Raw genomic sequence first — 25589 nt, 5'->3', positions numbered from 1 at the left:
ATGACGCCATCTCCTTCTCCCCTCACAGTGCAGGGATGTAATCATTGGAATGAAGCACAGATTAGAGAGGAGAGGCGGAGAGGAGAGGAGGCGGAGAGAGACAGCAGCCACACGCAACACCCCACACAAGAGGGTAAATAACGGAAAAACAAAGTTATTCACACACACACAAAAACAATCAACAGCACGACAACATGTCAGCCAGGACATTGTCCATATCCTTGACATGCCTGACTTCAATGTTGAAGGCTTGTAAAAAGAGTGCCCATCTCATAAGTCTCTGGTTTGGTGTTCAGCGTCTGTTGAATAAATACCAAAAGATTGTGGTCTGTATAAACAACAGGGGGGGGGGGGGGGGGGGGGGGGGGCACCAACAGAGCTGACATGAACTTCAAAATGTGTCAAGACCAGGATCAAGGCAAGAGCTTCTTTTTCAATAGTAGAATATACCCATTGCTGGCCATTAAATGTCTTACAAAAAGAACAAAAGAAATTGGGCGGTCAATTCCAGCTCTCGCCCCCACATCACTAGTGTCAGCTGAAATTTTGAGCAGCCGAGCAAAAACAGACACCGCAAGAACTGGGGTAGTGTTCAGCAACACTTTAATGGACTCAAATGCATGTTGACAATTCAGAGACCATTAGAAATTACTTTTTGGACTTAGCAAGTCTGTGAGCGGGGCCACAACAGCAGGAATATGTTACGGTATCCCTCAGACAAATCAGAAAGGTTTTTACAATCACTCCTATAATATCCTGCCATCCCCAAGAAACAACACAGCTCTCATCTCAAAGTTGGAGCAGGAAACGAGAGAATGGCCTCCACTTTGGATTATCCACGCTTAACTTGCCAAATGGCACGTGTAAACGCAGAAACTTCCTTTGTCCAAGGAGTAAGCGGCACTTGGCAATAGCCCTTTATTTTCTTAATCGATTAATCTGTCGATTAGTTTCTCGATTCCTCGATTAATCGTTCAGTCTATAAAATATCAGAAAACCTTAAAAAATGTTGATCAGTGTTCGTCAAATCTGGAAATGATGAAGTTCTCAAATGTCTTTTGTTTTGTCAACAAACCAAAAACCAAACAACGTTTACTGATTTCTTTGTCATCCAGAGCAAAGAAATGAAGAAAATATTCACATTTAAGAAGCCTAAACAATCGGAAATCTTGTTTTAATCATGAAAAAAGCTTCAAACCGATGAATTGATTATCAAAATAGTTGTCGATTAATTTAGTAATCGATTAATTAATTGCTTCAGCTCTAATAATTAGCACTGCCGACTGTCTACACAATCCCCAACTCGAGGTAACAATTAACGAGTAACGTTCAGGTTTAGTGACATACAATGTAGACAAATGTAAAAAAACAACAACAAAAAAACAACCGCAGTAGAAAAAACAGAGACATCCTCATCATGAATGGTTGAAACGGCAGTCGCCCCAGAGTGTTCAGCACTGGACAGCGCCACATCAAACTGAGTGTCATTCATTTCAGCACTGGACAGCGCCATAACAGCCACCTCATCAGGAGCATCATCATTTTTATCAAACCAACGCTTCATTTTTCTTGGCCAGTTCACAAGCACAATGTACTATGAAATGGAAGTTGCATGTGTAATCAAACAGATTTTGTTGTTTTCTTTTTCTTTTCTTGATTCTTTTGTTGATTTTTCTTCAAGGAGTTTAAGAGGTCCATGCACAGTGAGCGCAAACACCTACTCTGCAGGACTGTTGGATGTTCACGAGTTGCAAGAAGAATGTGAACACAAAACAGAGTCTGAAGAAAGCTCCCGGACTCTCTGGATGGTACGCACTGGAATAGCAGTGAGCGACATTAATACAATTCTAACCCTGGTCTGTCTGTATAAGGTAGGCAGGTCGAAATGAGTAAGAAAATATTTGTCATGCTTTGTGGTTTATAGATGTATTGTGTTGAACTGTACACGGTGCACAATTATGATATTGAAAGTGTTTTGGGGGCAAATTTTGGGGCGACTTCAAAGCCTTTCAGCAATGTTGGGACTATTTTAGGGGCTATTTGAGTCAAAAGCTCACCATACACTGAGCTGACTTTAAAGAAATCCACAAAGTAAAAATACAAGAAAATACAAATAAACTCCTTAATTCCAGTAGTTTATAATAGATAATATAATTACTTAATATAGTATTTGTAATTTGTTACTTTCACCCCTGGTTTCAGATCCAGTGTGACCACTGTCAACGATGGTACCACAGCTACTGTGTTGGCCAACTGGGTGAGGAGAAATCATACACTTTGAGTCTGGTTCTGTCAGAGAGTTCTTCCACTGATGCACATTGTGAATTGTTGGGTTTCTCTGCTCTTGTTGTCTATGTACAGTGCCTTGAGATAATGTATGTTGTGAACCGGCACTATACATATGAAATTGAATTGAATTGAATTGAATTGAATCAATACCAGGGTGTTCTCCTAAGTCAAGTCAAGTCAATTTTATTTATATAGCCCAACATCACAAACAACTGTAACTTTGCCATAAATTGACCGATCTGCTCGAAAGTGACTGAAAACTAAGTCAAGGGCATAGCACCAAACTTGACCCAACAGGAAGTCAGCCAATTTGAATTTAGCCGCCGTTTTGCCACGAAGCAGGAAGTGGTCTCTATAATGTTACCATACATTGACCAATCTGCACAAAAGATACGTGAGACAGAACACTCGGTCAGAAAACATCAGCACGTGCAAACTAAGTCAAGGGCATAGCAGGGTGGCAGTTGCGAGGGCCCCTAAAGTTTATTACATTTTTGTAATTTAGTTCTCAGTGTTCAAATTCCAGTCCGTCGCCAAGGCTGAATGAAATCAGAGGTTCCAGTGCTCCACGTTTAAGTTTGACCTTCTCTCACACGTATACTTCATTTTTATATTGAATGCTTATAGCTCCTGTCAGAATCTGATGATGAGGTCAAACTCAGAGTGTCTCTTTAGGCGTCTGAGCACTTAATAAACAAGTGAGGATACACAGGCCAATCTGCATGTAGGTGTTAAGTTGAGTTATGGCCATCACAGGAACAGACGCAGGACATGAACAGGGGAACACACATGAATCCACTCCAGCATGAAATTGAATAATGGTATGGAAGTGATGTATAGCTTATACCAAATTATTTAAGAATTTCTATGATTTATTTGTCCTTTTTATGACTGTTATTTTCCACACCTGTTGCCATAACTTTTTTTATTACACAAAAAACAAGTACAAAATAAAGCTTTGCTTATGTTGCACCCAGCTGTGACTGACACTTCCACACTGATGTACTGCTGGTGCCTGCAAACAGAACCAGCGGGACATCTGGAACACAACAAAACTGAATATCTGGTGTAAATCATTACCCTCCTCTCAGTCAGTTGGGGGTTTTATACGGAGGCAAAAAAAAGAAACAAACACATTCATGGTCACTTTGTGGATCAGTGCTGTGGCACAGTGGAACTCCAGAGGAGAAACTGATTGAATCATTGAGAGGAGGCGTCTGTAAAAACAGCTCAGGAAGAGAAGCAGAGCGGTTGTAACAGAGGAGGACTGCTGGGAAAATAACTCTGTACACTCCCTGACACACACACACACACACACAAACAAATCGTTGACATGCTCGTCCTGTCAAAACCCGGCAGCAATGATTCATCCTCTACTTAACTTTGGGCATATATTAATCTCCTCTTGTTTGCTAACCCACCTTGAGTTGACACAGAGTCGGTGAGATACTTGCTGTCGAATGATCAAGTGGAGCTGAACGCCTCGCTGCGTCTCCTCTCATCGTGCGGCCTGTACATCCATCTCTCTGTGCGGTGATTATGGCGGCTTCTCGCACTTGAGTTCCTACAGCTCTCTCCACACTGCTGCTCCAGTTATCATCACAAAGATGGAATCAGTGAGAGTGTGAAGAAATGACTCAGAACACACTTTTCATTTCTCAGTGTTATGACGATAATGATTGGGCAGAATGGCAGTCATATTTCTTTATTTCTCACTCTATCTTTATATCTTAGTCTGCTGAGAACTGTTGACCTTACCAACATCCTGCTCCACTATCTATCTTCCTTTGTGTGTGGGGGCGTGTGTGTCTGTCCGTGTGTGTGTGTGATGCATTGGGGTTAAGAAGTCAGAGCCATTTTTCTTCATTTGCATAACAAACCTGTGCTTCGAAATGCAAAATGCATGCTCTGAGTGGTTTGCCCTTTTTTGGGCTGTTGTAGAAACACAGCAGTGCAAGATGGCATCCCTTGGAAACGCTTATAGTACGGATATAATACACTTAAACATAGACAGTAATATTTTCGTAGTATATTCAATTTCTGCCAATAAAACCTTCCAAATGGTTCCTCCTGGACCTTGAATAACCCATAAATTATAACAGGATCATCATATCATTGATTCTATCTATCTATCTATCTATCTATACATCCTGGCTCTTTTGTGTGTCTTTCAAGCTGTTTTGCATGACTCTGTTGTCCCTTTTTTGTCTCTTTGTGTTTTATTTCATTCATCCATTCATTCATTCATTCATTCATTCATTCATTCATTCATGTGTGTAAGAATACAGTGTCCCTAATCTCCTGGCCTGTCTGAGCATCAGAGCTCTTATCTGTACTTCTTCATTCTCTATTGTGCCAGTACATCAAATGTCCACAAGGTGGCAGCAGACGACTGTGTATAATGACTGAAATCAGCCTTCACGTGTCAAAGATTTATTTGCCACATACTCTCATAATTTCAGTATGTAAAAGTGTGTAGTTAAAATAGTACTGTGCAATGATTTAGTTAAAAAGAGTTTAGGAAAAAAATATACATATATACATGTGAATACAGCCACAGCGCACGGGCAAGTGTGATGAAGGTCATATATAATACATGCATAATATTATATATTATATCAAAAATTTATTTAATACAATTTATTTAAACGTTATTATTGTTACATTAAAAGTGTTGAACCAGAAAAAAACACAGGAGAATATGAACTAATGTGACTTTTATTGTAACTTTTATTTATTCATTTATGTATTTGCTCCTAGGCTAACAAGCTCCCATCAGTGCATGTGTAGTAGCGATGGTGACCACTGGGTGTCGGTAAATTGCCTAACGGTACAATGTGCTGCAAGTAAAAGCAGAAGAAGAAGCTTCGTCGCTAGTGGAGGGAACTTTTGACAGTGTGGCTGATGTAAACATCTGTGCCTTCAGTTTGTGCGACAGCTTTTCAAGTTTACTTATCAAACGTTTGTTTATCGTAAATTGACGGACTATTAAACTTCGGACGACGCAGGTTTGTACGCCGCCATTCATCTTGTAAGCTTTAACTTGAACAGTGTCGTGATATCGCTTCGATAGCTGGTTAGCTTAACTTATTCAGTTTAAATAGCATGTTAATATTTTACAGAAATAAACCTCTTCTTATGTAATTACTTTCATGCCGAAATAATTTAATACACTTCACATTGAGTCAATGCATTGCGGAAATTAGTTTAACTTGGTCAGGCCGTGTTTTCTAATAAATATGGTATTTAATTCCTGTTTCAACAATTGTGGAAAATGAGTGAAGCTGTGCATTTTACTTTGGCAGGAAGTGCATCTGAATGAGCAGTTACACTAATGAAAGTGAGCGAATGAAAACATGTACATGAACTGAATGAATAAAACATGTTGACTGACTGTTTATGTATGCTTGAGCCTGTTCCTGATGAGAGAAATTACTGTCCGACACCTAATACAGTGAGTAACAGGTAGTTTTTCGAGGTGAATGATAGAATAACTGCAACTAGTGAAAAACTAAGATAAAGGGTACTTTGCTGTTGTTGGTCACTTTCACTTCTTCTTACCTTTATGATCTTGCTTGCTTTGTCTAGGGGAAACTATGAGTGGAGAGGAATCCAGGAGAGGCTCATGGAGGGGTGGAAGTGGAGGATGGAGAGGCAGAGGAGGAGGAGGAAGTGGCAGTGGTGGATGGAGAGGAGGAGGCGGTAGTGGAGGATGGAGAGGAGGAGGAAGTGGAGGATGGAGAGGAGGAGGTAGAGGAGGATGGAGAGGAGGAGGTAATGGAGGATGGAGAGGAGGAGGAGGGGGTAGTGGTTGGAGAGGAGGCTCAGGAGGAGGAAGAGGTTCAGTTGGAGGAGGAGGATTGAACAATACCTCCGGCACTCAAAGAGGTATGTTCCATTTATGTATTATATACATTTGCTATTGTTGGGACAGAAAAGAAAAGTGTGAAGGGGGAAAAGTCTATTAAAATGATAAAATAAAAATGTCCTTTTCTCTCTGTATCTCTCTCACTCTCTTTCAGCTCTGTGTCAAACTACTCTCGATGCATTGTGTCCATACAAAGGATGGGCACTGTACTTCACTGAAGGTACACGTGTTGCTCTGTTTAACATGATGATACAGGTTGTTTGTAATGGCTGTGATGATTTAGCTGCTGTTGTGTCCTAATGTTTCTGTTTTTATCCACAGGCTTCATAGAGAGCTCACCTAGTGTGGAGAAGATAAAAGTCTTTGCAAAATATTTCACTTCCAAGATTCACCTGTATGACAAGGTCAGTCGGTCTGTCTGTTTCTCAGTTTCTCTAACTTTCAGTTTAATAAGTCAACTTTTTATTACTTTTCATATTTGCTAAATTTCACATGTCAGTTAAAAGAGTATTTTTTGTGTACAGGATGAGATTGAGCGTCACGGGAGTGTTTTGGTGGATTATGCAGACTTGATCAGAGACAAGATTGTGCATAAAGCCCTTCCTGACCTAATGACAGAGCTGAAGGAACAGCCAGAGTTGATACTTAACTGTTTGGGATTGGCTATTCACCAGGTAAACACACGCACACAGAATTACTGAAATGTTTTTTTTATTATTTTGTGCAATTCAGATCGTATACATACTGTTTATTGGTTGTTTCACACTCAGCAGGCATTTGCTAAAATATAATTAATTGTAAAAAAAAAAAGCACATACATGTAATAAACAACAGACAAAAAACAATCAATACACACAGCAACACAATGTAAAAAGCACAGCAAAACTACAAAATCAGAGGAATACGCTGCAAACACCTTGGTTTCAATACAGGCCCAAAAACCCAATCAGGTAACAATGTAATACAAATAAAAGCAAATTACATTTAGTTCAATTAAGGTTTTGTTCCCAAGGCCTCAGCAAACTTTAACCATGTATCAATATATTTTAAGTAAATAATAAAAATAATAACATTTGAAATTGATTAATATTCAGTGAATTCACATTCTCTGCTTTGAAAATGAAAAACATTCTGAACAAAATGATCAACTTGATAATGTTAGTAACTGTCGCTCTCGCATTTTCATTATATTGTATGTTCCTTTAACTTCTCTTCAAAAGGCATGAATTACATGAGAGAATGATACTTAAAGTTTGTGTGTGTGTGTCTGCGTGTGTCAGGTGTTGACTGTAGATTTGGAGAAACAGGCTGCTGAGTTGCAAGGGGAAGAGCTTCCTGTCGCTTCACCAATCATCAACATCCCTCATATTAGTGCTAGGTAATGCACACAGTGATGCAAAAATGCATTGTGTGACACCTCTTCAACTGTAGACTTTGAGTGTGTGATGATTATTGTCTGTGTTTATTATCCACAGGCTGTACAACTATGAACCGCTGACTCCATTGCGGACATTGCGTGCCAGTGTGTTTGGACGACTGGTGTGTGTGAAGGGAACGGTGGTCAGAGTGAGCAATATCAGACCTCTTTGTACCAGGATGGCTTTCAGATGCCAGAGCTCACACACAATGTCTCTGCCACTGCAGCATGGGAAATACGCTACACCTACCAAAGTATGCACTTGTTTCTATTATTATGATTCCACAATTCATTTTGTAGCCATACAGTCTCCTCTCAGACTACTATGTATATGATTATAATTTTATTTATTTATTTATTTATTTTAGCATTTCATTATTCATAAAATGTTTTATTGTGTAGTGTATCCAGCCGGACTGTCGCAGTCATTCCTTCATCCCCTGCCGCAGTTCTCCTCTTACACACACGGTCGATTTGCAGATTATCAAGTAAGTACATCATGTGCACATTTTTTAAGTGAACAACTAGCAGTGGAAACACTATGGTGGGATTTGGCACAAAGGTACATTGTGTGTTTGTCTTTTCTCAGGATATATTCTGATATGCAAAAGCACATTTACCATCCCCAGTCACCATATGGTGTTTGTTTTTTTTCCTACAGGGTTCAGGAGTTGATGGGCGGAGAGCAAAGAGAGACTGGACGAATCCCACGCACCGTCGAGTGTCAACTGACCTCCGACCTCTGTGACAGCTGCGTCCCTGGAGACACAGTTACTGTAACAGGAATAGTCAGAGTCACCAATGATGGTAAGCAAACTTTAGTGCATTACCTTTTGAATAAAAACAGACTACATTCCATTACATTTAAACTATTGTTAAAGGAATTCACACATTGCTGACCGAGTCTATTAGCTCCACATACAGTAACTCTCTGTGTGTTTATCAATAATGAGGTGGTTAGATCTCATGTCACCTGGCAACATTCCCGTGTTGCACACAGGAAGGCGACAGCAACATTGCGCTATTGTCGTGAGACAGCTACAAACAGGTTTTCATTTGAGTGAAAACACAGATAAGCACAGATCATACTTACCGTGTTGCATATCTGTTGAGAGCCGCTTCATGTGTGTCCCCTGACCTCAGACCTCTGTGACAGCTGTCTCACATAGTCTCCACAGTATTCCTGTCACAGACACTCTGACAGGAATAGTCAGATTCACCAATTATGGTAAACAAACAAATCTTTAGTGCGTACAAGACCACAGTTCTGTTCAGACTTAAATGAGGGTCAGCTTTAGTCTGGTGTTCCACGCATGCATACTCGATTTCATATTCCACTCCAACTGTGGCGATTGTTGTGTTATTTGAGTGCTGACTTGTATATGTGTGGGTACCGGCATATAACCTCCAGCAAGTTTCAATGGTTACCATCTGCTTTGTGGTGTCTTTTTCAATCAAACTGAAGGTTTATCCGCACACACACAGATCAACGTAAAAATGGGCAGATGACGGAATTTGTGTCATGTGGACACACACATGCAGAAAGCATGATCCAGACCTTCATCCCACTCGCCCGTGCGCTGTGGCTGTATTCACAAAATCAAAGGGCAGAGCATACAAATAATGTTACATCATTTCTGTTCACGAAGACCAAAAAAGCAGAATAATGATATCAACTACTACAAAATATCCACAAGTTATACACTGTAGCTTTAAAGTACACATACTTTATGGAGGTTTAAGTTGGAGTAAGATTCTGTTACATTATTTGTAGTTAGTGATGTATAAAATCTATAAACGATGGGCAGTATAATCAATTTATATTTTGGTGTGAACACTCACAGTGACCACAAACATGGCATATACATAAAAATCATACTTTTTGAATGCAGGTAGTTCCCGCAGGAATAAGGATCAGTGCATGTTCCTACTCTACCTTGAAGCAACTTCAGTCAGTAATTCTAAAGGTACTGTATTCTTGTTTTGGGCTTCATTTATGCAGAGCAGCTAATCCTGATACAGCATTAAGAGCAACAAGGTGTTATTTCTTCATTCTGCGTAGGTCAGCAGTCCAAATCAAGCCAGGGATCGAGAGGGTCAGATGAAGTTCATGCTGCGGGGGAGGAGTTCACCCTGAAGGAGCTGTATGCCATCCAGGAGATTCAGTCACAACCTCACTTGTTGAGGCTTATAGTGCAGTAAGATATTTATTACATACAGCCTTACTAACTGATAAAGAGTTAATGAATTTATGTAGATTTGACCTAAACCAGTGTTACCCAAACGTTTTATGTAAGACCCACTATTTGAGGATGAAACCTATTACAGTACAATTCTGAATATTAATTGTGATCTGAATATTTTTTATTTATTTAAGCTACAGTGCATTACCTGGTGTTTTTTGTTTTTTGATGTTATTATTCTGCCTCTGTTTAGTGTCAACAGAAACATGTAATGTTTGTACAGTATGGTGTGTCCTTCCTCTCCACACGGGCTCAGTCAAGGAATACTGTCAGACCTGGCAAAGGGAGCATTTGTGTGCATACAGCAGCAAAGCAGGAGCGGGCGGGGGTTAGAAGTGTCTGAAAAGCCATGTTTTTTAAAAGTCGACTTTTCTCCTGAAACTTTTTGTGGCTGTTTTTTTTGTTTACAGTGTTTTTTGTTTACAGTCATGTTACATCCTGAGAGATGAAAGATGATGAAACCCGAAAGAAGTGCTGCATATAGCTGCACTGTCTGAGTGAGTGAATGGTTGTAAATGGGTGAACTGCAAAAACTACAGTGTTAAGCAGCTTTCAGTGGTCATCAAGACTGAGGGACAATTTACTCACCAAAACCATAGTCAGGGCCATAATAAGAAATCATCATCAAACACTCTGATGTTCCTCTTTCAGCTCTTTGTGTCCTGTCATCTATGGTCATCTGGTGAGTTGTTTCACTTCAAAGCACCTTAGACAAAATGAAAAACACCTTAACAACAGGAATTTCTCTCCAATTACATGAATATGTCCTGTGTTGTGTGTTTGTAGCTGGTTAAAGCTGCGCTTGCATTGACTTTGTTTGGAGGCCGACAGAAACACACAGATAAGAATAGTGTTCCAGTCAGAGGAGACCCACACATCTTGATGGTGGGAGACCCTGGACTGGGAAAGAGTCAGATGTTACAGGTAACACAAGGTGGACACAAAGCAACAATTTTAATAGCCTCTTAGAAACTGTTTCCGTGTGATAAAATAAACACTTAAAATTGATATATGCACTTTGTGTTTGTGTTTTCCTCTGTGTAGGCAGTCTGTAATGTGGCTCCCAGAGGAATATACGTATGTGGCAACAGTACCAGCACCTCAGGTAAATTGTCTGCACTACTCTCAGCATTGCATTTTATATATTTTTTTGCTTACGAGAAATGTCAGTGTTTTACTTTATTTCTTTCAGGTTTAACAGTGACTTTATCCCGAGATGCAGGAACAGGGGATTATGCTCTGGAGGCTGGAGCTTTGGTGCTGGCTGACCAAGGTACTGTATGTCAAAGAGTGCAAACATTGGTTTGAAAGTGTATTGTTCCCGTCTGTGTTGATACTTTCCTCTCAGTGTTTTCTTTCAACTCCAGTACTTAAAATACTGTAAATCTTTCCCTGCCTTGTTGTTTTCTTCTGCGGGCCTCATTGTCATTTATTCTCATTCTTCTGTTTGTTCTCTTTAGGCTTGTGCTGCATTGATGAGTTTGATAAGTTGGGCAACCAGCAACAGGCTCTTTTGGAAGCCATGGAGCAGCAGTCAGTGAGTCTGGCAAAGGCTGGAATAGTTTCCTCGCTACCTGCCAGAACGTCAGTTGTAGCTGCGGCGAATCCTGTAGGAGGACATTACAACAGAAGCAAGACTGTGTGTGAAAATCTGAAGTAAGTTAGTTCAGCAGCTGCTTGGTAAATTAAGTACTTGGTAAATGCAGTCTGAATGTCAGGCACATTATTCTAACTATCCAATGTAGACTAACTACAAGCTAGCAAGACTTTCAAGTAATTTTATAAGCTCCTATAGAAGCCACAAATCAATGATTTCAATGATTTTTCTCTTAAGAAAAAAAGTGTTTTTAATCCAGTGACAATAAGAACTACTACATTAACTACAATTCTCAGTTACCAAAGAGCTGCCATGATTTCCCTTTATAACATGCTTTAAACCCTATATACATACACAACATAACCTACAATATATTTCAACACAGTATAACATGTGGTTTATGGGATTGCTTTTTGAATAATTACGCACTTAGGCCACGGTAGTTTTTGTTCTAAATGTAATGTTGGGATTCTTCAGCAGGTCAGCTTAGTTTTTGGCAGTCACTGATGTGTTCTATTCCCATACATCTGTATAAATTCAACTTACAGTTGGTTAACCTTCTCTTTAGAATGGGCTCAGCTCTCCTCTCTCGCTTTGACGTCGTCTTCCTTCTCCTGGACATCCCGGATGAGTCGCATGACCGACGCCTGTCAGAGCACGTCATGGCAAATAGGGTAGGAAAAGGCCGAACCAGCAGTGCCATAGTCGCCAGGACTGACAATCAGCTGGACACCTCCATCCTGCTGGAACACTCAGACTTGCCGCTGTCTGAGCGTTTGCAGGTGAGAAAAGATCATATGAGTAGAAGTTGTTTCAGTCCAAAAATCCTTTGTTTTTATGCTTTAACAATTAGTGCTCATGCAGTACAGATCTGTGACGAAGACGCACCCTTGGTAAATTGCCGTGGGAATAATACACAACTCCTTATATGGACATCCTGTGGGTGTGTGTTTATACGTCACATCTTTAGACTTTAAAAAAATTATTTTTCAGTCTTCTTGAGTCAAAGTTATGATTGTGCAGAAGTCACAAAATAGATTTTTATTCATAAAAACAAGCCAAGCCCACTTTGAACTGTGTTGTGTTTCCAAATCTGATTTTAAAACATTTTGAGTACTTTTTGCTCAGGTGTGTTTATATAGTTGTGAATATATAGTTTGCACATTTGTGCAAAAAAGGATAAAATACACTTTATGTTGCACATTCTTATAGCCTCTGTATACATTAGTGCTCTAAGAGTTAAATGTGATTTTCCAGGTTCCTGCAGGTGAAACTGTAGATGCCATTCCGGCCTGCTTGTTAAGGAAGTACATCAGCTACGCTCGTCAGTACGTCCGTCCTGTGCTCGCTCCTGACGCAGCACAAATACTACAGGACTTCTACCTGTCACTCAGAGCTCAGGCTCACTCTGCTGATGCCACGCCCATCACCACACGACAACTGGAGTCCTTAATTAGATTAACTGAGGTAAGATGTCTATCATCCAACACTCTGTGTGATAGGCACTTAGTTAAGACTGAATCACAATCTGCTCTTTCTGTACTTCTGTCTTGTACTTCAAGGCAAACAAATCTTATTTTTCTAACTGGTGTCCCAGCACTTACTGTATTTGGTTGATTGTTTTTGTGTAGGCGAGAGCCAGATTGGACCTCAGAGAAACAGCTACCAAGAGTGATGCTGAGGATGTGGTGGAGATCATGAAACACAGGTGTGATAATGCCGAAATCCTTGCTACTAGGTCCATGAAATACCCACCACAGTTCCATTAAGCTCAAGATGATTTCCTCAAACAACTTGATTTGTAAGATAAACCCTCCAAAATATGAAGACATTCTTGTTTTTCATCACATAATATGACAAAAAGCAGTAAATCCTTTCATCTAAGAAGCAGGAATGAGGAGGCTACTTGGCATGTTTACTTGATGAAATGGCTTGGATAATCTCCAATTGTTGATTTCAAATTATTCTTATGTTGAAGTTACACACTGCAACTTTTTGTTGTTTGTAGTCCTTGTTTTCCATCTAGTAAGACTTTTGTGTTACTTGTGCAGCTCTGGCTTTGTACGAACTGACAGATGTGAACTGTTTCTCTATGGGATTATTTTATTTTGTGTCAGTCTGGCTGATACATATTCAGATGGTCTGGGCAATCTGGACTTTGAACGTTCTCAGCTTGGCTCGGGCATGAGTCAGCGTGGCGCAGCAAAACGACTGATCAACGCACTGCACGCACAAGCACAGAGGACCGGTCAGAAGCAGTTTGACCTGCAGACGCTTCGATCTATGGCCAACAGACTGAACATCAAGGTGAGAGAAAAGTATACAGATGCACTGAAATACACATGACACAAAGTTTAAAAAACCTCCTCAAATATCAAGATGTCATTTTCTCTCTCCCTAAAAATGGCTCTTTTGAATCAGAAGGAGTAATGGAAGTAAGGAGAAGAGGAGTAAAGTTTTCCCTCCCTCATTATAACTGATGACCTCCTCAAGTCTTGTTAGAACCAAGTGAAATACATTAAAATAAATCTAGAATTATAGGTTTTATGTTGATTTGAGGAATATAAGATCATCATAGTGTGTGGAATATGGTTGACTGAGTTCTCACCTGCATAAATTCAATGATATGTCTGCTGATTTTAAACTATGTAAAAATAGTAATTTGGAATGAATGGAATATTGGAAGGATAAATAATCTACATGTGTGCTTTAAGTATGAGTGTAGGTTACTCCACCTATCCTGAAATTACTATAAACTCAATCCTGAATCACCTCTGCCTATTTAGGTGATGGATTTTGAAGCTCTGGTGAGTTCTCTGAATGAACAGGGTTTCCTACTGAAGAAAGGAGCCAAGCTGTACCAGCTGCAGACAGTTTGATCCCCTACAATCAGAACAGATCGCATCGGCTCCTAACTTCAGACCTCATTACAAGGTCGGTGTTTGGGATTATTAAAATCTCTGTGTAGATTATGAAGAATCTATTATCTAGATCACTTCAGTTAAAAAAGTATAGTCTACTAGTCCACCTTTTGAGGAGACAAATGTTCTCTTTGCAGCACCTGGCAGCAAACCCTTGAAGTGACTAACACAAACAAAAAAAACTTCAGAATAAACACATGTATGATTGATCATACTTTTGATTCAGGTCTGATGACATTAGACATTAATGGCAATACTCAAGACACTACTTTTAATATAAAATTATATATTAGTATTATTATTATATTAAAAGATACATGTGAAAACATCTCATATCATTACTTGCACTGTTATTTTATCAGTACATAGCAAACCGTTTCAAACAAGACCTGGACCTGAATTAGTTTTTCTTATATTTTCAAACTGATGATGCCTTGAACACCTTAGTCGATGTGTGAGTATTATACTTTGTCATGTTGAGAGACATATGTTTTCCACAGTGCTATAGAATTGTATTGGATGTTAAGATTTCTGATCAACAGTAACCTAAACTTGGCTACCTGTGATGTCGACCTGTTTTTAGGTCCATATGTAGTTTTTAGTTACTGACTTTTGAGTCGTTTTGAATTGCTCAAGTTATAGTATATAGTATTGATCTCCGAGTCTGCACACTGTTCATTTTCCTCTCTCAAATATGCTGTATCTGCTATTTTTTTCTGTATGGTATTCACTTTATTGTTCATACATGTATTTATAATAAATGTATATGTAGGTATTTATATTACTGAAAACCTAAAGAGTTAATGGTTTTAACCTCAGGGAAAATAACTTTAACATTTTACTTGAGTGAGTTGCTGTTGGAGAACATATTAATAGATTTTCGTTCTCTGTACAACCTAATAATTACCGGTTTTGTTACTACATCCTTCATATCAAAGATATAAAACCTTCCTCTGTCTTTCGTTTCCTTTGATGAAATGGAGTTGTATTTTCAAAATAAAAGCCTGGTGAAGCAAAGCCTCGTTGGCGATTTTACGTCGTCGTGCACCGTTCCTCTTTACGACAACATGGAAGTCTTCTGAGTTGAGAGCAGAGTTCAGCCGGGAACCTCTCCGCTCGGACAGTCACGCGGCTTCACTTAATCATGAAGTCGGCGACTCGGTAACGGAGGTATCGATGATGATGATGATGACGATGTGTCTTCAGAGGTTTGTTGGTGTTCGCTGTGTGGTGTCCGCGCGCTGTGCGCGTGTGTGGCGGCTCGAGTCAGCGTCATGGCGGCACAGACACACACCTGTCACCGAGTGTCTGAGGTTCAAACGGTCACAGGTAAACGGCTCGTGGCTCTTGAAACTCAAAGGGACGAACAGTCGTGTCGCGTGCTGGAGTGGGGTCCTCCAGCGGGGGAAACCGACTGTGTGGCATGAGCCAGGAACTGCGGCTTTGTACCGGGGAAATCACCAGAGGTCGGCGGTCAGTCTGCGGTCTATACTGTCCACCAATGCTCGTGGTCTTTGCAGCGGAAAGAAGGAGACACCGGACAGCTCTCCGGAAGCAGACCGGCCTGCAGCCGGTGCAGTACGAGGACACGGACTGTTCAAATTTAAAGAGCTGGTGAGTCTGGAATTGTGTCTGTCATTCTCCTCTAGGAACGTGTCATGTGGGAACATTTAGTAAGGGAAAAAAAGTAACATGACAAGACGTTATAACAGTGGTGTGCACGTCAGGTGCAGTGGCACAAGTGAATAGTGTATGTATATAGATATACTGCTGTTGAGCAGATGTTTGGTAACCTTTATCACGACCTTTCTACATTATAGCCCAAATTTTAATTTTGGGCATGGACAACATTAAAAAAAAAAAAATAAATAAATGAATGAATATGTCTTTTAAAAGGGGCTTTACCTGGTCATAGGCAAAATAGCTGGTACCACCTGGGGTTTATCCGTGCATGTGTTGAAGTCTGGACATGTATACAGTTACCTGTATGTTTGTTCAAATGTATAATTTTAGATATTTAGATAATCTCAATGACATGCCTCCTACTCACTACTCATTATTTCAGATATCCAAAACTTCAATCTATCAAAAGACATATCAATATGGGGTTTGTAATTCAATTAGATTTGAATATATCCTCAATGGATACAGGCAACTAAATGAAACTGTTGTAATAATATAATAATATAAATAATACTATTATTTATATTACTATATTAGTATTATCATACGATCTGTAACTCCAACTCAGCTTCACATCCTCTGGAATTGTGACTAATCATACTGAAATTTGAGTGATGCATGAATGGAAAAAATGGAGAATATGACCGAGGTAGAACAATGTATAAAAGAATAATTTTGACCACAGAGAATTATAAATTTTTCTTGATACATAACCAGTATGTTGAACATCATGCCACAATATTTTAAAGTGTGCAGTGCACTAGAATAAACAAATATACGCACAGCATGAACAGAAGAAGAAGCCTAATCTTGTAAGATGCTCTGCTACAGAACTGACTCATATTAATGTAGCTGTTGAGAACAGATCTGTCCTAAAAAGTCTAACATTTACACTTACTAAAATTTAATGGTCTAGCAGTACTTAATGATACATTTTATTTACTTAAAATCAGTATTTTGTATATACACAGATCATCCACAACAATAAAAATCATGTGGTTCAGTGCAGCAGTGCAGAGGATTTGTTGTTACATACTTCGTCCACTGGAGGGCTCTGTCATATTGTGTATTTTTTTCACTTGTAAAATGTGTATTACATCTAACAAATTACTTTTTGTAACTTAAAATATAAAAATTATTCCCAGAGTGAAAGAAAATAACGTGTCTCCTCATACTATCAGTGAAATCTTTGAACAATAATAATAACATATTATACAATGTATTTCACTGATTTGATACCAAATATTATTGGAATTGGAAAAGGCTGAGTTGTGTACTTCTGTGAGTTATCTCATTTATTAATATGTTATTAACTTGCTGTTAATCTACAAAAACTTGCTGTTAATCTACAAATTAATGTGTGTGTTTGTTTTCTGCAGTATGAGAACCCCTGGACCATCCCCAACCTGCTGTGTGTGTGTCGTATTATGCTCGCTCCACTGCTGGGTCACCTGATCATCCAGCAGCACTTTCACCTCAGCCTGGCTCTGTTCACACTCGCTGGAGCCACTGACCTGGTAATCTATTTACAGCCTAGAGCTACATACCTGTACACAGGTGGACAGTGCAGGCACTAATTTTAGCTTACTGTTGAAACTATTGTTATTCTTTTGGATTTTTTTAAATGTATTTAATGTTCTTTAAAAAAAAGAAAGCTCTAAACTCGTAATATCATAATAGCAATGGCAGTTGCTGGTCTCTGTAACAGGGAAGCTAATTTCAGGCCCAGTTTCATAAATTCTGCAAACGAACAAGTAGAACAAGTAAACGCGATAATTATGTAAAACTGAATTGCTGTGATAGTGTTTTTATTTACAGTGTATATGTACAAACAAAAATGGGCAATATCTCCAAGCAAATAACACACAACAACCAGCTATTTGTCTATAGACTTCCCTCTCAAAATCCACACAGGACTGAGGCAGAAAACCTCCAGTGTCGTGTATGTTTCTGCAACGCTGTCAATAAAAAAAACAGTTTTCACCTTTCAGACAGTTCCTCCAATTGTCATGCAGAATTGATTCTGCATGACATTGAACATTGACTCCGAGAGAAGCTGAGCTTCCATGAAAGTGACGTTTTTACCCCATTTGTGTAATCACAGCGCTGCAGTGAAAAAAAACCTATTCCGTGCTGTTCCATAGAGAACAACTGAAGCTTAGCTTCCAGTGGTTTAAATGCGGAGGCTGCTACAGGAATATGAAAATCACATAAGACGATCCGTCATCCGTGATAAACGGCTGATTCTGAACAAACTAGTGACGCATTCTAGCGCTCGTTTAGTATTAAAATGTAAATAGAACACACAGTACATGATTTGATGATATTTCAGAGGAAGCTGATCTTCCCTTACTGTTGTAGAACAATCGCCACTGCCACAAAGTGTTTTGGTACCAAATCATCCATCCATCTTCTTCCTCTCTATCCTCCACACATTAAATTGACCATAGGCATGTGTGTGTGAGAGGATGTTACTAAATCATAATAGACATTTTACAGAGCTTGACCCCATCAGTACAATATTACACAAACATGCACTTTTACAGTCTAAAAAGTGGTGGCTCATTTTGAATTACTGTAATATCTGGCTTGACATAGACCACCTAAAAAAGGATGCTAAGGAAATATGTTAACGATGCAAATGAATAGATTTGTGGACCATGGATGTGTACTATGAATTCATCATTGTATATGAGGGTTATTGTGTATTTTGTTGTCGTTGTGTATCAAGTGAAGGGATGAAATGGTTTGGCTTAAGACATTATGGAATGACAACATTTATGTCTCTGAAATGCTGATTTATTTTGATGTATTACCTCAAAAACTGAGCCAATGTGTCCAAATTTGTTTTGAAAACTTATTTTTTAGTTACAATGTCAAGATGTTTGCTCATAGATTATTAGGCCCAAACTATCACGTATAACTGTGCCTGAGTAAACACAATGAAAGGCTGTTGGTTCTGAAATGATTTATGTTCGTACTGTGACTGTGAACCTGCCATGCATCATTTTTGTCATAAAATGAAAAAGTATTTTTTGATATGTCTGTTTGAAAGTAAGCAGCAATGGAGTTGGCTCGTTATAATGTGTAATTGAAAATGAACGTCTGCGTTTAACATAGATTTTCATTGCACTGACTCATATCTAATCAGTTATCTTATCTAAATAGTATCATAGCCCATGTATCTAGATTTGTATTGTCGTCTTCTAAGAGTGACATGACTCCACTACTGATGAGGATGACCTCTAACTTTCAGTAAACACCCAGTGTTAGGCAAATACAATGTTCAGATGGAGTATTTCAGTACACTCATCAAATGTCTTCTTTGTTTCTTTCTTTTTAATTGAAAAGCAACTTTTGGAATGTCTTCATCTCTCCCCGTCTCTGTCTCTCTTTCATCTTAGTTGGACGGTTACATTGCCAGAACGTGGCCAACTCAGAAGTCAGCACTGGGCAGTGCTCTTGACCCACTGGCTGACAAAATCCTTGTCAGTATTTTATACATCAGTCTCACCTACGCTGGACTTATACCAGGTATTGCATACTCTGTTGTGTGTGTCATATTTGTCGCGGGACAATTGTCCTTAGTAAAATTTGATTAAAATTGCATAATCTGAATTTCGTATTATGAAGTTAAGGATAATATTGATGTTTGTGTGTGGGTGTTTTAGCAAAATTGCATTGATGACATTGTAGCAAAAGTACAAAGAAACAACATGGAAGTGAATCATCATTAGTTAATAATTAAATGCATTAGTCTGCGGGCAAGTCTGACTCACCATCATATCCCTCTTACAGTTCTCCTGTGTGGATGTTTTATGAATGTTGGCGTTTAATAGTTAAACCCCTGTATTTCACTGGACATTTAATTCTAAATTTCCCCCATCCTTTTGCATTCCTTGACAGTTCTATTAATGATAACACATATAAAATGATTGTTTTCCTCTGTTTCAGCTCCACTGACAGCTCTAGTGATTTTTAGGGACATTGGTTTGATAGCGGCTGTCTTCTGGATACGATACAAGACCGTCCCTCCTCCGGTGAGACACGTCACGTTGCACTCCAAACACCATGACACATTTCCATGTTTATTAAATTGAATTTGAAGAAGTTGATGTTTTCTTTTTGTTTGCTTGTTTTTCTTTACATGAATTCCCAAACGTAACAAGTGATATTAGTCTGTGTTAATGTCTTATTAAACTTGCTTTTTTTCCTGCAGGTGACACTTGGTAAATTTTTTAACCCCTGCTACACCACAGCACAGCTCAAGCCCACGCTTTTCAGCAAGGTGAGACGCATACACTTACACATAATGAACCACCCACTCAATACAGTGTGGACTGAGCATTTTGTACAGCATTACAGCTGTAAAGTGGAGATTAGGCAGCACTAAAGCCTTACACTGTTAATACCAGTCACCAATCACTAGCTGATGATCTGGCACACATTATGGGGTTATTGTCATTATGATGAGGACTTCATTAATTTGGATTATTATTATTATTGTGATTATTTACTGTTAGTTTCTCCTTCTACATTATCTATTTTATTTTATACAGAAACAATAGGAACTCTCAATAAAGTAAACTAATATCAATGTCTCACACGTACCCGTGCACCATCATACATGCATATGTATAGATAATCATCCATAATATTAATCAACAAATACAGGTTTTTTGTTTGCGGGCAAAGAACAAATCAGGTAGCGCAAAGAACAAGTGTATTTTCAAACAATAAAATACACATTTTTTAAATGAATAAATCGATATTTTATTTGCGTCTGAAAAAGTGTTGTTTGAAAATATTGACACAAATCTAATTCCATACAAATGTCATCATAATGTCATATATATGATTGAATTATTGTAAAGGGATAACTGCTGCAAATATAAATATTGACACACATCGTCTTATAAGCACTGAAATCCAAAAGAAATTTGACCCTTTTTACATTTTCAACCTCAGCTAGTTGTATTATTGAAAGTCCCCAGTGCTCTGGGCATGAATTTAGAGCTGCAACTAACGATTATTTTCATAATCGATTAATCTGTCGATTATTTTCTCGATTAATCATTTGGTCCATAAAATATCAGAAAACCTTAAAAAAAAGTTGATGTTCTCAAATGTCTTGTTTTATCCACAAACCAAAATGATTCACTTTCAATCATTTCTTTGTTATCCAGAGCAAAGAAATGACGAAAATATTCACATTTAAGAAGCTTAAACAATCATAAATCTTGTTTTAATCATGAAAAAAGCTTCAAACCGATTAATAGATTATCAAAATAGTTGTCGATTAATTTAGTAATCGATTAATAATCGATTAATTGTTTCAGCTCTACATGAATTTATTATGTGTCCACAAAAACAGTAGTATTTTTAACAATCTGCTGATCAAATGCTAATGTTTTAATGGTGTTTCCATGGACAATGCGTGAACTCATTTAAAAATGGTTTGAATGTAACAATCTAATATATTTAAGCCTTAAGTACTGCGTCTGTAATGTACAACCAATATTATTTGTATAACTTAATGTATTTATTTTTGTTTGTATTTAGCCACAATGTGTCCTGTTACTCGTGCAATGAGTATTTCGAAATAAAATACTGATGTTATTTAAGATGCCATTAGACTGAATGTGGCACAAGGTTTTTTTGACATCACAACGTTTTTATTGTGACCAACAGATTCTGTTTTTTTTTTATGTTTTCTTCAGATGAACACAGCCGTCCAGCTTTTATTAGTCGCAGCCTCTCTCGCTGCTCCAGTCTTCCAGTATACCGACAGTGTAGCGCTGCAGTGCCTATGGTAAGCCACAGTTTTATAACATACACACAGTCACTTGACCTTAATATATAGAATGTCCTTTACTTTGCTTATGATGTTGTGTGTGATTTTTTTTAATTATTATTATTGTTATTAATGTGCAGAGCATTTTGAGTCCAAATGGTTTAATCTCAGTCAAGCACATAAATGCTGTTTGTTCCAGGAGAGCATTGAGGTTAAGAGCACTGACTCATTTGGGTCTACAGCTCTCAGTGAGCTGAAGCACAAAGCAGACTCAGGACAAACATTTGACGGTGTCACGGTAACCTACATTTTCATACAAAGGTACTTGAGCAGACTGTTGAACTGACTGCCATGTCTGACAGGTCGCACATTTAGACTCAATTTTCAGCCTCCCCTGCCAACGAGAATTAGTCTGTCATGATTCATTTAGTGGTACTTGTGCAACAAAACTGCACAACAGTCAGTGTTGGCTGTAACTGGAAAAATAAAGACAATGTCCTCAGGTTTGAGGAAATTTGTGTTATTTTTTGTTTCATTATTGACTTGTAGACACTGACATGTAGCCATTTTCAGACACAATCTCAGGATGATGTGTGGAGTTTGCACTTAACATTTGGGAGATTGTTTGGGTGAGATGCGTTCACTACAGCAGGAGAACCTTATCACATGCTTCATGAAAAATTCATGTTGTGGGCTGTTGGTAAATCAGGGTTCCCATGAGTCCTTTTTAAAGGCCCTTGAAGGTATTTGAAATTGCCCTATATAGACATGGGTCATTGAAAGTGCTTGAATTTTAGTTAATTGAAGTTAAGTTGATTTGGGTAAATGTCTCCCACTACCAACTTGTGTTTGTTATGACGCCCTCCTACTGTTTCATACGCACTGCATTGCTTGATGTACATAGACTAGGCCAATTGGTTGCACTGGTTTTACTTGGGGGTGAATACATACTGTGTGCACTCAACACTTTTCAGAGTTATATTTGTAAATCCTTTTGAGAACCATGTAATTTTTTCCCCCCACTTCGAAATCTGTGGTTGTAACGTGACAAAATGTGGGGAAGTTCAAGTGGGTTTAAACCTATGCTAGGCACTGTATGTGTTCACATACCAGCCCAATAATGCCCAAGCTTCGGTGCATGTCTGAAAGCAGCTTATCTAATTCCATATGCAGAATATAATTTACTTCTTGTCAATGTGTAAGAATTATACCCCATTCCTAGTAGGCAGAAAGTCAGTTTAAGATGAGGGTTTTTACCAGTGGGAGTGTGCTCAATCAGCATTCACCTCCAACACGAATGACCCTGCAATGCACATTCATCTTCCATAACTATTAGTTATTACTATTACTATTCATATTTGTAGCAAACCTTACTTTTTAACAACTTGGGACTTCTCAATTTTTTATTTCATCAGTCTGATCAATTGAAGGAGAGACTGAAAAAAAGATATAGAATACTAACCGCTGCGACATTGTCACTGAGCTCCCTGGGATTATTTTTGTTGTCGTTCTCCCAAGCATGTCAAGGAAGTATGGTGGCCTTTGCATACCAAAAAGGTATGAAAGGCTTTCCTTTCTCTGCATAGTAATCTTTAGTTTAAAAACACAAAACATATGCTTTGTTTTTGCAAACATTTGTTTAAAATGTGTAAAATTACATTTTAGAACACTACACCACACACTTATAGTTTCCAACGCAATGTTTCTTGTAATAATTTACCCATGAAAGTTTGTTTGGATTTAAAATGCACTGCAACAAGTCTTTGTTTGAATAACAATATGTCGTGTTGCAGGTATGTGACGGCGGTGACGACAACAGCATCAGGCTACAGTTACTGGCACTACGGCCGCAAGACTGTGCGGGAGCTGAACACCAGGTCACGGTGACAACCACACAAACACACGCAGGACACGCACACACACAGGAGAAACAGCGAAAAGACGTCGCACAGACACTGAGCAGCTGTGGTAAATGTCGTACAGACGGTTGGGACGTTTTTTCTGGTGCGTTGATGGTATATGTCACCGTGGCAATGACGCACGTGGGCCAACCAAGGTCGTGCAGATGTTTTACCTCAACACACAACCGCAGCTCTGCCACCGAGCAGCTGTGGTCAAGAGATGCACGCATAGATAAACTCACACACACGTATCAAAATATGTGTCTAGTCATTTCGCAACACCTTCTATTTTTTCTTAGTTTTTTTAACCATGAGGTTATGACGTCATCCTTATCCATGTCACATGATTGTCGGTTTTGTAAAGCAATGATTTATGATTAAAAAAAAAAAGAAGAAAGAAAATCTCCTCCTGGGTTTTTTTAATGCGTGAGACCATTTTAGCTGCTGTTTTTTCTGTTATATTATAGATATTTAGGTAAATGTCTCCTGCAGCCGATGAGCCCTTGTTTGTTACGACAACGATGTCAAGTCGTAATTACTAGCACTGTTGTGGGCACTGTACGCCGTCTCCCTCCACTGTTGACGAGTAATGTAAGCAGGAGAGAGAGCAAATTACGTGATGCCTGGGAAATGCAAATTCCAAGATCTCTGGCTCACCAAAGAAAATTACAAGGACTGACTTGCCCAACATCCCAAGGACAAGCACTTGGCCAGATGCAGAGCGTGCTGCAAATCAACAAAAGTGGACGCCATAGGCAAAGCGGCTCTTACCAGTTGCCCTCCCATCTTAAGCTGTGTCGGCACATTCAGTCCTTGAATTTGAGGCAATTGGTCCTAGAAGGTCCTTGAAAGGTCCTTGAATTTGATGTCAACAATGATGTGTGACCCTGTACAGATGATGATGTGTTTGTCATCAGCACAAATGTGTGTTCGATCAAAAGTGGAAATAGTCGTTAGCTCATGCCTCGTTATTGATTAAACTGTTACTGCTAAATGTTTTGTATAATTGTCAGGAAATGCAGTGGTCAGAAATGTCAACCTCAGGTCTCCACCACGATGTGACACTACTTCACTCAAACTCAAGACACTCAGGATAATGTAAGGATGCTGCTCCTTGACAAATGTGCACAGTCACTGTTTATTTGCACACAACTTTAACACAAACACCCTTACACTCACACATCATAGATATGACAAACACATTTGTTCACACACCAGTTTGCAAATGAGGAAACACTTTAATTGACCTTACTCTGAATAAGAACTTTTAATCATCTCCTTTGCTAACAAATTCACTAATTGATTGTCTTTTATATTCCTGTTCATGTCCCACATCTGCATTTTGTCCAGCGCTGTAAGAACTCCTGCTGCACTTTACAGTATGAATAAGTTGTATGTATACATGTGTATATGATGCAACTAAAACTGAAATGAGCTAACACAGGTTTAAGGTCAGAGTCTTATTCACATTACTGTTAGTATTGGATTATTGCTGTCTTTGTAAAGAGTGTAAACCTTAATGCAGGGGCCTCAAACTCAAAATGACCTGGGGGCCAGTGAACTTCTAGTCTGGTCAGTAAGGAAAAAACGGTTTAGTGATTAGAAATGAAAATGATATCTCGATAATCCATCATGATGTTGCAATTACAAATACTTAGGATGACATCGCACACCGTTTCAAAGTAAAAGTGTTTGTTTTGATATATAGTTCACAACAAAAAAAAAACTATTTATGATGCTAAATAAATCTGTAAATAACAAAAATAAAACGGAATTAAAACATTAAATCAAAATATACATCGAGACAATTGTAATTAAAACACTAGACAGGCTTATATATAATTAAAAGTTGAGTGTAATCATTTCAAAATATGTC

The 25589-nt window shown here is 38.7% G+C and overlaps 2 protein-coding genes across 2 annotated transcripts; both read left to right on the top strand.

Moving 5' to 3' along the window:
• Window positions 1–5163: 5163 nt before the first annotated feature.
• On the top strand, window positions 5164–15333 carry mcm8 (minichromosome maintenance 8 homologous recombination repair factor). The gene is made up of 21 exons (XM_058652079.1): window positions 5164–5297; window positions 5878–6177; window positions 6312–6377; window positions 6479–6561; window positions 6682–6831; window positions 7438–7535; window positions 7633–7828; window positions 7977–8062; window positions 8236–8381; window positions 9467–9541; window positions 9637–9772; window positions 10469–10499; window positions 10604–10741; window positions 10862–10922; window positions 11010–11090; window positions 11278–11473; window positions 11983–12196; window positions 12672–12881; window positions 13046–13122; window positions 13532–13721; window positions 14201–15333. Exons 2-21 carry the CDS (start codon window positions 5886–5888, stop codon window positions 14291–14293), a joined length of 2619 nt encoding a protein of 872 aa, XP_058508062.1. The 5' UTR covers window positions 5164–5297; window positions 5878–5885; the 3' UTR covers window positions 14294–15333.
• A 35-nt stretch (window positions 15334–15368) lies between these two features.
• On the top strand, window positions 15369–25152 carry crls1 (cardiolipin synthase 1). The gene is made up of 7 exons (XM_058652080.1): window positions 15369–15949; window positions 17398–17535; window positions 19423–19552; window positions 19973–20058; window positions 20238–20306; window positions 21739–21830; window positions 23606–25152. Exons 1-7 carry the CDS (start codon window positions 15512–15514, stop codon window positions 23697–23699), a joined length of 1047 nt encoding a protein of 348 aa, XP_058508063.1. The 5' UTR covers window positions 15369–15511; the 3' UTR covers window positions 23700–25152.
• Window positions 25153–25589: the final 437 nt, after the last annotated feature.

This window comes from Solea solea, chromosome 15, assembly GCF_958295425.1.
Source record: "Solea solea chromosome 15, fSolSol10.1, whole genome shotgun sequence".
Classification (NCBI taxonomy): Eukaryota; Metazoa; Chordata; class Actinopteri; order Pleuronectiformes; family Soleidae; genus Solea; species Solea solea.
This window is presented reverse-complemented; position numbering and strand designations above follow the sequence as displayed.